The sequence below is a fragment of the Delphinus delphis genome, chromosome 2 (genome assembly GCF_949987515.2).
Source record: "Delphinus delphis chromosome 2, mDelDel1.2, whole genome shotgun sequence".
Taxonomy (NCBI): domain Eukaryota; kingdom Metazoa; phylum Chordata; class Mammalia; order Artiodactyla; family Delphinidae; genus Delphinus; species Delphinus delphis.
In genome coordinates this window covers 492,986-507,664 of record NC_082684.1, presented here as the reverse complement: position 1 = coordinate 507,664, position 14,679 = coordinate 492,986, and the positions used below count along the sequence as shown (strand labels likewise).

General features: G+C 44.7%; 1 protein-coding gene across 1 annotated transcript; it reads right to left on the bottom strand.

The window, feature by feature from the left end:
* Positions 1 to 7,341: 7,341 nt before the first annotated feature.
* LOC132421205 (uncharacterized) lies at positions 7,342 to 13,889 on the bottom strand. The gene is given in 5 exon segments (XM_069540495.1): positions 7,342 to 7,745; positions 7,830 to 7,912; positions 8,058 to 8,161; positions 13,355 to 13,683; positions 13,788 to 13,889. Coding segments are annotated over 5 exon segments (966 nt in total). The 5' UTR covers positions 13,834 to 13,889.
* Between the last annotated feature and the right edge of the window lie 790 nt (positions 13,890 to 14,679).

Genomic DNA, 14,679 nt, shown 5'->3' with positions numbered 1-14,679 from the left:
TCCTCTCCCAGAGCTGCAGGGTCAGGGCTGGGGCTGCTTTATATCAGCAGAGGAAGGACCCTATTTGCATGACCTTCTAGTATATAAGAGGCTATGTCGTTGAATGTCCTCAGAAAGGGCAGGGTCTCAGAGCAGGTGTGAGAGTCTTGGATTTTGTGGTGTTGATAGCAACTGGGAAATATAACTTTCATTGTGTGATTGTTCCGGAGTAAACCCTTAAGACCCATATATCATCTTACATATGCACTCACATCCCTTGATGTAGCTGTCATTGTTACCCTCATATTAGAGGTGTTAACTACACCCAGAGGAATGGAGGGTGTGTGTAGTGTCCAAGGAGAAACATGGGGTGAGCGTGAGATCCAGCATCTGCAGCTGAGCTCTGGGCCAGGCTGCTCCCTGGAACCTACTAGAGGACAGAGTTGGAGTTTCCGGGTGAGGTTTGCAGATCCCCCTCCTGTAATGAGGTCATGATGACTTTGCACTCTTCTCGTGTTTACCTAAAATATATGGAGGGGGTCAGCGTTGATGAGAAGTATTTTCAAGAGTCTCTTATGTTTCAGTATCTTCCCTTCACTCCTTCCCTCCCAAGTCATGCATTTCTTCATTTGTAATTACTTTAATGAGGCTCTTGACATGTAACAAAGCGCACACACTCAGAATGAACACTGTGATGAATACTGACGGAGCCATCAGCATTATCAGGAGAGAACAAACCAATTACTCTCATTATTTTCAGTAGTTTCTGGGTTTCCGCCTTCCTGTCCCTTGTTATCTTCCATCCTGTCCCCACATCACCGTTGATCTTCCCTTGTTCCTTCTGGTTACTTTTCATTTTCTAGAATTTATAAAATTGGGAACATAATATAAGTTCAAAACAAAAAACATATACATATATATTTATTTTCATGGCTTATTTTACTCTGCACAAATATTTGTGAATACTTTCATGTTTTTGTGTGTATCAAGAATCCTTGGTTTTAATAACAGGTTGCATTTAAAGAATGATCACAGCACGATTGGCTTACTTATTAAGCTGATGTGTGATATTGGAACTCTTTCCAGTTTCTGGGTGTTACAATAAAGCTGATACTCGTCTTGGAGACGCAGAGAGATGAGAAGCTGAGAAAATGCTTCTTATTTAGTGTTCTTAGAACAGCCTCAAAATGGGCCACGTTGCACATTATCAGAATCTCACCAATTTATCAGATAATTATAGAACGAAGACAGCAACAAATTTAAATCTTGGAGAGAGACAAGTGCTCACAGAATAACAAAGACTAAGGTTGTTAATCCTGACATAGGCTGCTGAATGGAACAAAAACTACTACAAGATTAAACTAGAAATGGATGCTTTGAGGTCAAGTGTGGTTAGGGTGTAATAGTGTCCCAACGTCTCCTAACTACCTCGCCAGTGTCAGCGTGGTCCTGCTAAAGTGTGAGTCAGATGGTGTTACGTCTCTACCCACACAGGTGTGTCTTCCTACCTGGGACAGCCCAGGATTCCTGCCTGAGCTCTTAGGTCCTCCTCCATCCTGGGGAGGAGGGCCTTGGCCCTGGACTTGGATCTGCACTGTTTCATAGCATCTCCGCTCACAGTGTGACCTTTGTCCCCTCATCCAGTCCCACTGTGCCATATACTTACCACATATGCAATAGGATCGCACGCGGAAATGCATAAGAATGTTCCAGGTGCTGAATGACGGACAAAACCCTGCCACAACCCCTGACAGTTTACACTGACAGCAGCTCTTTATTTTGTTCACTGTCTCTGCTTAGGGAGGGCCTGGAGGAGAAGCCCACCGTGCCCAATGCAGGGTCGCTGTGAGAGGCTCAAGTTCAGCGACAGGACCTGCTCCTGTGATGCACACTCACATGTAATGGAGGGTGACCCTGACTGTAGGCTGGGGGCTCAGCTGGGTCTGAGGTCTGGGTCTTGTGTCCACCTCGTGTGGACATTGCTTGGGTTCTGACTTCCTTTCAGCACGATACCTGGGTCAGCTGACTGGTCTCTGCATCAGAGCCCTTCCTCCGCGTGGTCACTTACACACATAGACAGAGCGTAATGTAAGATCCCAGGAGTCATGCTCATAATATTTACATAAGTGTGTTGATACTTAGAGCTCCATCATCGACTGTACATGAATTATTGTGGTCTCTTTATTTACAGTTGAGAAAAATTGGAAGCCACAAATACGTTCTTCCAAAAATTAGTACATAAACAATGCGTGACGTATCCATGCTGTGGAATTGTATTCAGCAATGTAAATATTAAACTATTATACCATGAAACGACATGAGTGAATCCTAAATGCATACTGCTAATTAAAAAATCGGTCTGAAAGCGTTCAGTTTCATCTATTTCACCTTTGGGAAAAGGCAAGTCTATATATAAACCAATAAGATAAGCATTTAGCAGGAATTTGGGAGAAGGTTTTTCATAAGATAAACATGGACAATATTTAAGGATAGTGAAATTCTTCTCAATGAAATTGCAGTGGTGGAATCATTGCACTATGAATTTGTCAAAATATATACAGTAAGAGGAGAACCTTTTTAATATAAATATAAATTTCATTTAGAAATTCAGAGACTGAAGGATGGAACGATGCACACTGTATACATGATATCTAATATCATAGTGAATCTACAAATTAACATGGCTGGAGAAGGTGGGAAAATAGGTTTTGACCTAAATGACTTTGGAAATGAGTGGAGTCTGAAGGCTAAGTTCTAAGCCACTGCACGTAAGCACTAGAGCCTGGTGGATAACGGTATTTCCATCAGGAGTCAGGCTAAGCATTCAGTTACTACCGTGCATGTGGAATTGAACAATTAGTAGCTGGATGGCATCGGTGGAGCCAGTTTTCTCACTGTTGGATGGAACGTAACAGACAAGCAAGGTGGAAAGTCTGGATTTAACCATGTGATATTGCTCTAGGATTGGAGATGTAAGAATTGTCTCACATTTACCTTAACACAGGTCAGAAGGTGAGATACAGAGCTAGTTGCAGACGTGTGTGTGTATACGTGGGGTAGAGCACACAGACATATTTCCAAGGTCTATTAGCTTATGGGTCTAGAGGCAATGTCGCCAGTAGACAGGACACCAGCATTAGTGTCCTAATACCCACCCTTCTGGTTGCTAATGCTATTCTCCAGAAAAGGATCCACGACTCATGTGAGGCCTGGCTAATTCCAGGGCCACAGAAGAGAATACACATGCTTATCCTGCAGATTCTTGTGGCACCAGAAAGTAAGGAAGTCTTCACACAAATGGATGGGTGCCCGTAAAGAGGATACAGGAGACAATCTGAAAGAGCTCCCCGTGGCTGACAAGTGGTCCCAATTACAGAAGCAAAGAAAATGCCTTAGTATATAACCTCAACACAAGTTATGAAACAAATACCTTGACTCGTACTTATATAAAGAGATTGAATAAATATATCTAATGGGGAAGGTAGGATAAATGTCCCTTAAGGAATAACTTCAGGTACCTCATCATGGTCATCCTCCCTTCAAGAAGGTGCACTTAACCCTCCATCCCTGAAAGTGGCCTGGAGTATGGACATGACAGAACTTATGGGTGCCCTTGTGTTACATTATGAATTTTTAGATATAATACACCAAACATCATTTGTAATATAAATTTGTAATTTTTCTGTATCCATTAAAAATTCTATCCTGAAAACAACAACAGCAAGAGTAACAATAACTTCACTGATAAGGGAATTAGGCACAGAATTGGAGAAGGTGCTTTCTAGTATCATATTCATAAGGACTTGTATCATGAATATACAGCAAATTAACAGCTGAACGACAGCAATAAATAATGAAAATAATGTGCACTGTGCCAGTGATTTGAAGATACCTACACATAGAAGAGATAAAGGTTTTAAAAGGATTCTTCATTAAGGAAACATAAAATAACATGACGATGAAATACTGCTACTGACTTATTACAACAGTGAAAGCACAAAATAATAAAAAATTTAAATACTGGGGATGATGTAGAGCAAAAGGCCCCTCATCCGCTTGCTGGAAGGATGCCAGTGGCCGCCAATTGGAATATATTTTTCTATTTCTTAGAGAGAAAACCAGACACTCACCATGGGATTGAGGAGTGCGCTGGAAAAGAATTTTCAAAAGATTTAAAAATATTTACGTTAATACAAATAACTTCATATGGGTTCTTGTATCATCTTTACACCTTCGAGCCTTTACCACTCCCTAAAAACGGGTTATGTAGTCAGTTTTTATGGTTATTTTCCATACGACTAGGATATACTTGTTTCTGTTCCATTTTATCTATCTCTCTATTTTATCTAATTATTTATTATCAATGTCCACACTAGATAAAAAGGTACAGGAAACACAGCTCACATGTTACAGCCCAGCCTGTGTCCCGACATTTCCAAAGGTCCCCTGAGCAGAGAATGCCTGCAGTGCTGTATGGACATCAATTTCCGAATATCAACATGACTCATTCTATTCAAGTGAAAGGAGTTGCTTCAGACAGGACTGGAGAGATTTTCAGGATGACAGGAATTGGAAATCAATCTGATGCTGGAAAGCAGATTTAAAGTTCAACAGTAAAAATTATTTATGTCATTAAACGATTAAAAATTTGACAACTAATAACAGAAAGTAGTGACCTAACCTTCAAATAAAGGTGTCATGGAGAAATATTTCTGTGTGGCTCTTCCTAAGATAGATGGGGAAAGACAGACAAGCCTGACTCCATGAAAAAGTCTCAAGATTAGAGACAAGAAAGTTCCCTGGAATCATTGTGGATGAGGCTTTCAAGGGCGGCAATGGTCCAGTGGAGAAACCACAGCTTCTGAGAGAAAATCCCTCCGTGACATCCTCTGCACCTGCCCTGAAATGGGTCCTCTTGTTTCCTGATGACCCTGAGCGCCCCCTGGTGGTTGGAGCGGCCCCTGCAGGGAGGGTCGTGTCTGGACTAACCCTGACTTCTCACTGAACCAACTGGGACAGTAACACAGGGCTGTGTCCTAGGTCATCACAGAGCTGAGCTGCAGGAAACACAGAATTTGTGAGCTGTCTCTGAGGTGGAGAGTCATTTCTGGAGAGACAGCCTGTGTGCTGTGCTATTCCCAAAACCAAAACACCCCAGTCACCTCAGCCCTTTCCCTGGGGGCTGAGAGATCCAGTCCCAGCAGTCAGCAACGTTTGTGATGGAGAATCCAGAGACTGAGCGGGTAAGGGAGAGGATCTTCAATAGTCCTGGGCCCAATTCCTGCACCAGCACCTGGGACACGACACCTGGTGAAGGAGAAACAAGGAGATACCCAGTTCACAGATGTCATCCCATAACTCCACCTTCCTCAGACCCAGGAGATGCTCGCAGCTGAGGGTTGCCAGCAAGAGGAGGAACGACCAGAAGATTTTCATGTTCATTTTGATCAATGCTCTGACTCTAAGAGAGTTATGTCAGTGAAGATGAGAACTGTGACTCTGAGTAGCACAGGTGCTGTGCTTTCCCCTTGAGCCTGGGTGTGATGTGCAGGTGGGAAGCGTGTTTCCATATAAAGATGGTCACGGCTGGTCCTTCTCTAGGGCTGTGGAGGAGGGTGCTGGCTGAGATCCAGGGTGGACACCGCTTCATGTCACCTCTGAAGAATGGGTGATGATTCTGTTCCAATACGATACTTACATTTCCATATATGTCTATCTGCGTCTATATTATAGGTGTACTCGTTGGCTAGTGTGGCCTTTACAGAATAACAGACTGGGTGGATTAAACAACAGCAATGGATTCCTCTCAGACCTGGAGGCAGGAAGTCTAAGGTCACGGTGTCAGCAGGTTTGGGTCCTTCTCAGGCCTTTCTCCTTTGCTTGCAGATGGACGTCTTCTCACTGAGTCCTCAGATGGTCTTTTCTCTGTGTGTCTGTGTGCATTCGTGCTTTACTTGTATGTTCATTATTCCTCTTCTTAAGTGTGACAAAGACCCCTGACCACCCCTTAGCCAACAGGCTCCTTGCAATTCTCTTCTCAACTAGTCTTGACCTGTGGGCTTCTGTGTTTATATGTGCATGGCCAGGTTTTGTCAGCAGCCCTGCTAAGTGAGAATAATGAGAATCCCCTACCCTTGAACTCTGATCACCCGCAGTATTTGATCAAAGCCATCAAACCTCCTATCACCCACACGGTATCTGACCACCCTGGTCTCCCTTTAGCAAGAACCCTTTTGAGTCTGTGTAACCAGAATCCCCTTAGCTTGTATTTCTTCTCTTAATAATTTCGAGTGCACTCCACCCCACCGTCTTCTTGGCCATAAGCCCCCACTAACCAGGCTCTATTTGGAATTAAGGCAAGTTTCCAAGGCTGCATCCCATATGCAGCAGCGAGTTTTGTCTTCAGGTTTTGAGTGAGCTGCATACTGGAGACATGAGTATCATTTCACCACCCATGGCCATATAACGCATGCCTGAATGAAGCTGATGTCTCATGTACATTTTCCCTAAGTCCACTCACAGCCGTTTGTGCGTAGGGACACTAGAGTATTCCTCAGCCCTATGCCTGGGACTACTTTAAACAATCGCCAAGAATCACAGAAATGTGAAAAGCATGGCACTAATTTGACCCCAGAAAGTGCTCAAGTACAGGATGGGAGTTGAAACAAGAAAAGAGAGCATCACCTTGACTGACCTCAGCTGGGAATGTGTGTGTGTGTGTGTGTGTGTGTGTGTGTGTGTGTGTGTGTGTGTTTGTGTGTGTATGAGTGTGTTGGGTGATTCAAACAACCGGCCACATTGTAAATGTCCGTGAATGACCAGAAAATGACAGTATTTATTTTGGGGTGCTCATAAAAGCTAGAAGTAGGTGAATTTGCAGATTTGGAATCTGTGAGTAACGAGGATAATTGCACGTGCAGTATTGGAGCACTCTGGCGTTAGAGTCTGTAACACTGCCTGCTGCAGAATTCAGAATGCTTGTGCAGGTTGCCTGAAAGCAGGACGGTGTGCCTCTTCTTTCCACAGGTACAAAAACCAAAAAACAATTCAAACTGTTTAAAAATCTCATGTGCGCTCTCAGGATATTTACAAGTTTCACGAACTTCAGGCTCAAATTGAACATTATGGTGAGCAGCAGGGTTGTTCTGAGCTCCTTTGAGAAAAAGGTAAATAAAGAAATGATAAAGAACCTTAATTCTTTAGTATTATATGTGTGTGCACATATGAGTATATTTATACACAACTATAATGAAACATTAGGATACAGAACAGGGTCTCTGGTGGAGCTCCTGGGCAGGAAGAGGAAAGCACAGGTTCTAACAAGAATTCCCTCCCAGCCCCTATCTGCACCTGCCACAGGCCTCAGCCCTGTACTTGGTGGGTCCTGTACTCCCCCTGGTGGTAACGGGCCCCAGTGCAGGGAGGTTTGTGTCTGGGCTCACACTGACTTCCCCTCACTGTGTCTGTCGCACAGTAATACACGGCTGTGTCCTCAGTTGTCAGGCTGCTCAGCGATAAGTAGCCTTGACTCTTGGAGTTGTCCCTGCTGATGCTGAGCCGGGACTTAAGAGTTGGGTTATAGCCTATGCTTCCACCATCCCAGGTTGTACCAATCCACTCCAGCCCCTTTCCTGGAGCCTGGCGGACCCAGTGTACATCATAATTGGTAAATAAGACTCCAGAGACAGTGCAGATGAGGGAGAGGGTCTGTGAGGGCTTCACCAGGCTGGGTCCCGACTCCTGCAGCTGCACCTGCGACAGGACACCTGTGGACAGAGAGAACCACGGTGACTCATGGGCTCAGATGCAGCTTCCCCATCTTTTCACATCTGAATCCCTGAGAAACTCACCTCTGGGAGCTGACACCAGGAAGAGGAAGAACCACAGTGGATTCATCTTCTTGCAGATGAGATTCATGAAGCCCAGAAATTCTCTTCAAGCATGAGGAGAAACCCGAATTTAAGTGAACAGGTACTTTGTTTTTACCTTGTGGGCTAAGGGGATGTTTGCATATGGGAGGGACCAGTCTATAAAAAGCAGAAGGTAGTGAAGGGAGGTCCCAGTCTCTGGGGCTCCACCTGAGGAGGATGCTGACTGTGCCCTCAGAGAACTCAGCCCCCACCTGGGGTCCCCTCCCTATGCCTGGGGACTCTGTGTCCAGGAATGAAATGATGCTGAAGGGCTAGTCAGGAAGTCAGCTGTGCTCAAGGATTAACGGCAGGTTTGGGGAGTAGACTTTAATCCCGTGGAGGTATATATTTCTCATAAATACCCATCACACATTCAGGGTCCTCCAAGATGTCAGACACTGACTCTTGTTTTTTCTTTTCTGCATTACCTCCTGTTAATTAGCTGGATGGGCAAGTATTTGAGACAAACCATACATGTCATAATGACATTGAATTCAGGCAAAGTCAGGTAAAATTTAATGTTTATCATAATTCACAACGGATTTCGTGTTTCCCTTAACTTGGGTGAACATTTCTTCACCTGAAACAGTTTAAATATTATCAAGAGTTGCTCTGGAGGTAGATTTACTCATAACAACTAAACACACCATGTATTTTGTGGACAAGGTAGTCATTCTTGCTGAGATGGTCATGGATCCCAGCACTGCTGACGTGGTCTGAAGCCTGACCTGCCTGTTTACAGTGTACAGCTGAGTGTCTGCAGGAACACCGCGAAATTCAGAGCTCCCTCCTTGCGGGTGGATGTTGAGGAATCCCCAGGGCTAGCAAGGACTAAGAACAGACAGCTCCTGGAAGCTCCGCAGGACTCCAACATGCTGGGCAGTTGACCTGGTCACAGTGCACAGACTCACTCCTACTAGAAGCGTTCATTTGTAACTCTGTCACAGCCAGTGACATTGGAGCTCAGGGAACACATTTCCCTCTGCACTGGGTGAGAGAACATGCATGATTCTTGGAAGTAAACTTACACAGTGAATGGCTTGCAGAGTATGAGGGCGTCATAGTCAAAGGAAAGCCCCACCTCCGGAAATGGGTTCCTTTGAAAAGTCCACCTGAGAGCAGCTCTCCAGAGTCCCTGGGTCAGTGAGTCCTGGGACTGTGCCTGAGGTCATATAAGTAAATGTTGCTGGAGAGCAGAACACAGCTCCATCCCATCTCACTGTGGGCACTGAGGATGTGGCCTCACCATCTGCATTTCAGTGCAAGGATGTAAATTGGGGATCACGATGGTAATGGTATGTCTGACATTTATAGTGGGTTTGCCAGGGGTGTTGGATTTTGACATGAGTGTCATCAGTGATGTTACTTCTTCTGGGAACCAGAAAGACAAATGTGAGTCCCCATCTCTGACTGACACCCTGTACATGTAGCGCTGGCTCCACTCCTGCACTGAGACGCCACACCTGTGTTTCTGGGGCAGGTCACCTTTCTCTCACCCCAGTGATTTCATCTGTACACTGACTGGTGTCGAGCCTGCCGTCTGTGAGAAGATATTTACTCCATACTCTTTCATGAACACAGTACTATACTTCTTGTAGCTTTTCCAATAATATTTGCAGAGTAAATTAAATACTAAAGAATCAGCCTGCTTGAATGTTGATAATAGGAGAGCCAACCACAGTGATATGGGCAAGAATCACAGGACAAGTCTGGACCCTTTTGTCAGGACCTGAAAATTGAGCTGATATGCTGTGGGATAGGGGAGCGGAAGCGATGGCATCTAAAACGTGGAACCAGATGAGCCCATTATTCAGCAGGTGGAAGAAGGGCCTGCATTTGTACAGATGCCCTAGCATCTGACCTGCCCTTCTTGAGCTGGTGGATTAGAGGAGATCCATCCAAATTCGTGTTAACATAGAAGGATATATAACAGGTGTCTTTATGTTTCAGTGGGTGGGGATGTGTTGTTAGGGTCCATTTAACCATAGGAAAAATGTGTTAGGTCACCAGAACTAAAAAAGTTATTTTTCCTTTGTGGAGATAATTGGAGGAAATTATGTCTGGAGACTGGATCATATGATAATGCTTGAGGGAATATCTATGAGAGATGCCCAGTGGGTGATGGGAAATGTAGTGGGGAGATTTCAGTCATCTTGCTCTGCAGGTTACCAGTGATGGTCACATCAAGAGGGCCTGACCATCGTGATGGGAGGGAGAAGGGCTGATGGTGGTGGCTTCTTGGGGACCTTGTGGACAGGTCCTTCTGATGGTCTCTGTGTTTTACGTTATAAACTCTTGAGGGGATAAGCTCAGAATGAGGTGTGAGCTTCAGCAACATTGGGACCAGAGGGTTTAGGTCATTTAGTAGCTTTCCTGGAATCATTGGGCAAAGAAGAAGCGGGAACTATAGTTGGAAATCAGCAGCGTCCTCGTGTGATGTTTGATTTGTTGCCTTAGACGTTACTGAATGTGGGGACATTCGCTGTCCTCACATTTCATTTTCTAGGTCCACTTGGAATCCAGTTTCAAATGTGAGGGATGTAGATGAAACATTCATTATGAAACAACATGTTGTCTAAATTTTAACAGGCATAAGTAAAAATTATGGAAATGTGTTACTGAAATTGTAATTGTCAAACTCTTCTCTGGGGCAACATAAATTAAAATTAATAATAATAATTCAAGTTATTGATTTTGTTTTCAACCATTGCTAAATCCATTGAATCATTCAAGTTACAGTCATTCATAAACTGAGATCCATCACGGGTAAAATTTATTGTTAGGAAACCGTCATTCTAACTGATGAAATCTCACTCTCTCATCAAGGATCTGTGTCTCTGTGGACACGCAGCACAGTTCTCACCAACAACACAGGAAGGAGGGTACATTGGTACATTTCTCTTTACCAGAAGAGCATCTCTGAAGAAGTCCCTCCTCTGTTTTCTCATTCCCTCCTTGTGGTATCTGAATGAGACGTTGAGTGTAGTGTGATATGTTCCCACATGAAGTTCCCATGGCTTAGGAAGTGAAAGTTTAACTTCACTTTTCATTGTAATAGAAACACAACAAGTAATATTTGAGAAGCATAAAAAACACATTTGAAATTTACCCAGAGGTAAGCTAGAGATTGGGAGAAAATATTTGCAAAAGACATATCCAGTATATCTGATTGTTATCTAATATGTTCCAAGAAGCCTTAAACTCAACAATAAGAAAGAAACAAAAGGATTAAAAAATGGGCTAAAATCCTTAACAGACACCTGACCAAAAAGACAAAGAGTTTGTAGATAAGGCTGTGGGAGAACATATGTCACAGGGAAGTGCCAATGAGAACAAGGACATATCCCTGAAAACTTACAAGAGTGGATCAGATCAGGACTCTGAGAACCTTAAACACCTGCAGGATGTGAAGCATCAGGGGGTCCATTCACAGCTGGTGGGGATGCAGAACAGGGTGCACCTTGGGAGACATTTTGGGGGGCTTCCTGCAATACTAAACATACCTGTATCTATGTTTCAGCAATAGTGCTCCTTTGTATGTATGTGAAAGACAGTAAGACTTTAGTCCAGAGAGAACCCTGCACACGATGCTCACTGAGCATTATTCATATCTGCCAAAATTTGGAAAAGACCAAGAGGTCCTTTCATAGGGAATGACTAATAAACTGTGTATATCCAGACAATGGACACTGAAATCTCACACCGATTTGGAAGAAATATCGAATGGTGAGATGGAAATGCAGAAAATAGATGCCAGAAAAACACACCTGGCAAGGTGATGTCAGCAGAGTGACAGTAGCCGTGAGGACTGAGGATCCTAAGAAGTTGTACAGCGTGAGGCTGAACAGAAGACAACGTGGACATGTCAGGAGGGAAATCTCTTCCTCTGCCCCTCTTGAGTTCCTGAGGCTGGACTCATAATAAAACTAACAAAGACAGATTGACAGGATATAAAATAACTTTTAATCATGTGCATGGATGTGTCATCGAAATGGATCTAGAAGTGACCAAAGCAGGCAGCTTTTATATAGTTAAAGATGCCATACTTCTGAGGAATTGACAGGACAAAGCAATGTATGCTATTGGTGCCCAATTAGTAGAACCTAAGCAGAGTTTGGGGGCGGGGTGGTGCATTAAAGAAGGAACATGGTTTGTTCATAGAGGCTTCCAGGCCCAAATTCCCATCTCTGGTGATGAGGGTGTCCTCCTCCTTCCAGATGCAGGGAGAGCACCTTTCACGTGAGAGATTAATTTCTTGCTTCAGGGGGACAGAAAGGAAGGTCGGACTGTCCCTCTGTTCTTGGCACTTTCTTAAGTCACTTTAATTCACAACAATCAATATACAACGGAGGTGCACTTTGGGGTGGCCTACCCTGGGCCCCAATACTCAGGGCAACTTTTATTATTTTGTTTCTCCATTTTCACACCAAGCATGTGCTGCAGGTGGCAGTTCAGCTGCATCTAACAGACGTGAAGCTAAACAGCTGCCTGGATTTGTTAGGTGATGTGCTGGAGAGCACACATCAGGACACAGTGAGACCTCCTATCCAGGCCTGGGCTTCTCACCCTGGGCCTGGCTGCCCCTGCAGGGGTTCCTGGACAGAGGTGGGCGTGCCTAGTGAGGCTGCAGGACTCTTCCTGGAAGGAGAACATGTGTGATTTTCCTGCATTTTAGTGCTCCCTTGAGAAGCTGTGGTGAAGAAAGGAGCATAGACTGGTTTTCAGCCGTTTTTGAAAATTCATGTTATTATCCACCTGACTACAACCATTCCCTACCAACTACTTGTCTATTGGTAATAGCTTTGACGATGAATATTTTACATAAAATAATCTGCGCAGTAGAAGAGGATGCAGGTATGATCTAAGCGTATAGGGATTCTACTGGGCCTGGAAGCAAGGAGCACATGTAGAAACACCCCCACCCACGTCCCCTCTAACTGGCATCTTTCCCAGCGACCCCCTGAGGATCCGGAGCTGCTCGGCGTATTTATGCTTCTCATGCAAGAGGTTAGCAGCAAGTCAACAGGCAGCATTCTGGCAGGGACAGCTGTCTACAGTAGGGCAGGGCTGAGATACCACAATGAGGAAGGAAGAATATGTTTAACTGTTTATACATCTGTTGGGATTGTTTTGACATGGGTCTATTTAGACAAGAGTTAGACAAGGGAAAACCCGAATATATAACTTTGAGTCTCTGCCTTTCATATATGTCACTTATTCTCCTATTTCGAAAAGTCTTTGTAATTGAGAGACTGAATGTGTAAGTCAAGAACCATGGATGAGTACAGAGAGGTTCCCCAGGGAAAACTGCTATATGGAGAGGAAACCCCAGACCCTTAGAGGAAAGCAACCTTTAACTAACATCTCCACCTGCTCCTGGGGCTGAAACACCCAGTTGTATGTCCTGAGTTCCCCCTGCATCCCCCCTCCTGTCTCCCTGCAAGGAGGTTTGTGTCTGGGCTCACACTGACTTCCCCTCACTGTGTATCTTTCGCACAGTAATACACGGCCGTGTCCTCAGATCTCAGGCTGTTCATTTGCAGATACAGCGTGTTCTTGGAGTTGTCTCTGGAGATGGTGAATCGGCCCTTCACAGAGTCTGCATAGTATGTGCTACCACCGCTCCAACTAATAACTGAGATCCACTCCAGCCCCTTCCCTGGAGCCTGGCGGACCCAGCTCATGGCATAATCATCAAAAGTAAATCCAGAGGCGGCACAGGAGAGTCGCAGAGACCCCCCAGGCTGCACCAAGCCTCCCCCAGACTCCACCAGCTGCACCTCGCACTGGACACCTGCAAACACAGAGACATCCTGGTCAGGAGACTGTCACCCATCCACTGATTCCCTCACTCACATCCACTCACATCCTCAGTGTCTCTTGCTCTCCATAAATTACCTTGTAAAATAGCCACAAGGACAACCCAGCTCAGCCCAAAGTCCATGGTGAGTGTTCTGTCCTGAGCCCTGAATGGGAGCACGTGGGAATCCGGGGCTGGAGCTCCTCTCCCAGAGCTGCAGGGTCAGGGCTGGGGCTGCTTTATATCAGCAGAGGAAGGACCCTATTTGCATGACCTTCTAGTATATAAGAGGCTATGTCGTTGAATGTCCTCAGAAAGGGCAGGGTCTCAGAGCAGGTGTGAGAGTCTTGGATTTTGTGGTGTTGATAGCAACTGGGAAATATAACTTTCATTGTGTGATTGTTCCGGAGTAAACCCTTAGGATGCATATGTCATCTTACATATGCACTCACATCCCGTGATGTAGCTGTCATTGTTACTCTCATGTTAGAGGTGTAAACTACACCCAGAGGAATGGAGGGTGTGTGTAGTGTCCAAGGAGAAACATGGGGTGAGCGTGAGATCCAGCATCTGCAGCTGAGCTCTGGGCCAGGCTGCTCCCTGGAACCTACTAGAGGACAGAGTTGGAGTTTCCGGGTGAGGTTTGCAGATCCCCCTCCTGTAATGAGGTCATGATGACTTTGCTCTCTTCTCGTGTTTACCTAAAATATATGGAGGGGGTCAGCGTTGATGAGAAGTATTTTCAAGAGTCTCTTATGTTTCAGTATCTTCCCTTCACTCCTTCCCTCCCAAGTCATGCATTTCTTCATTTGTAATTACTGTAATGAGGTTCTTGACATGTAATATAGCGCACACACTCAGAATGAACACTCTGATGAATACTGACGGAGGCATAAGCATTATCAGGAGAGAACAAATCAATTCCTTTCATTATTTTCAGTAGTTTCTGGGTTTCCTCCTTACTGTCCCTTCTTATCTTCCATCCTGTCC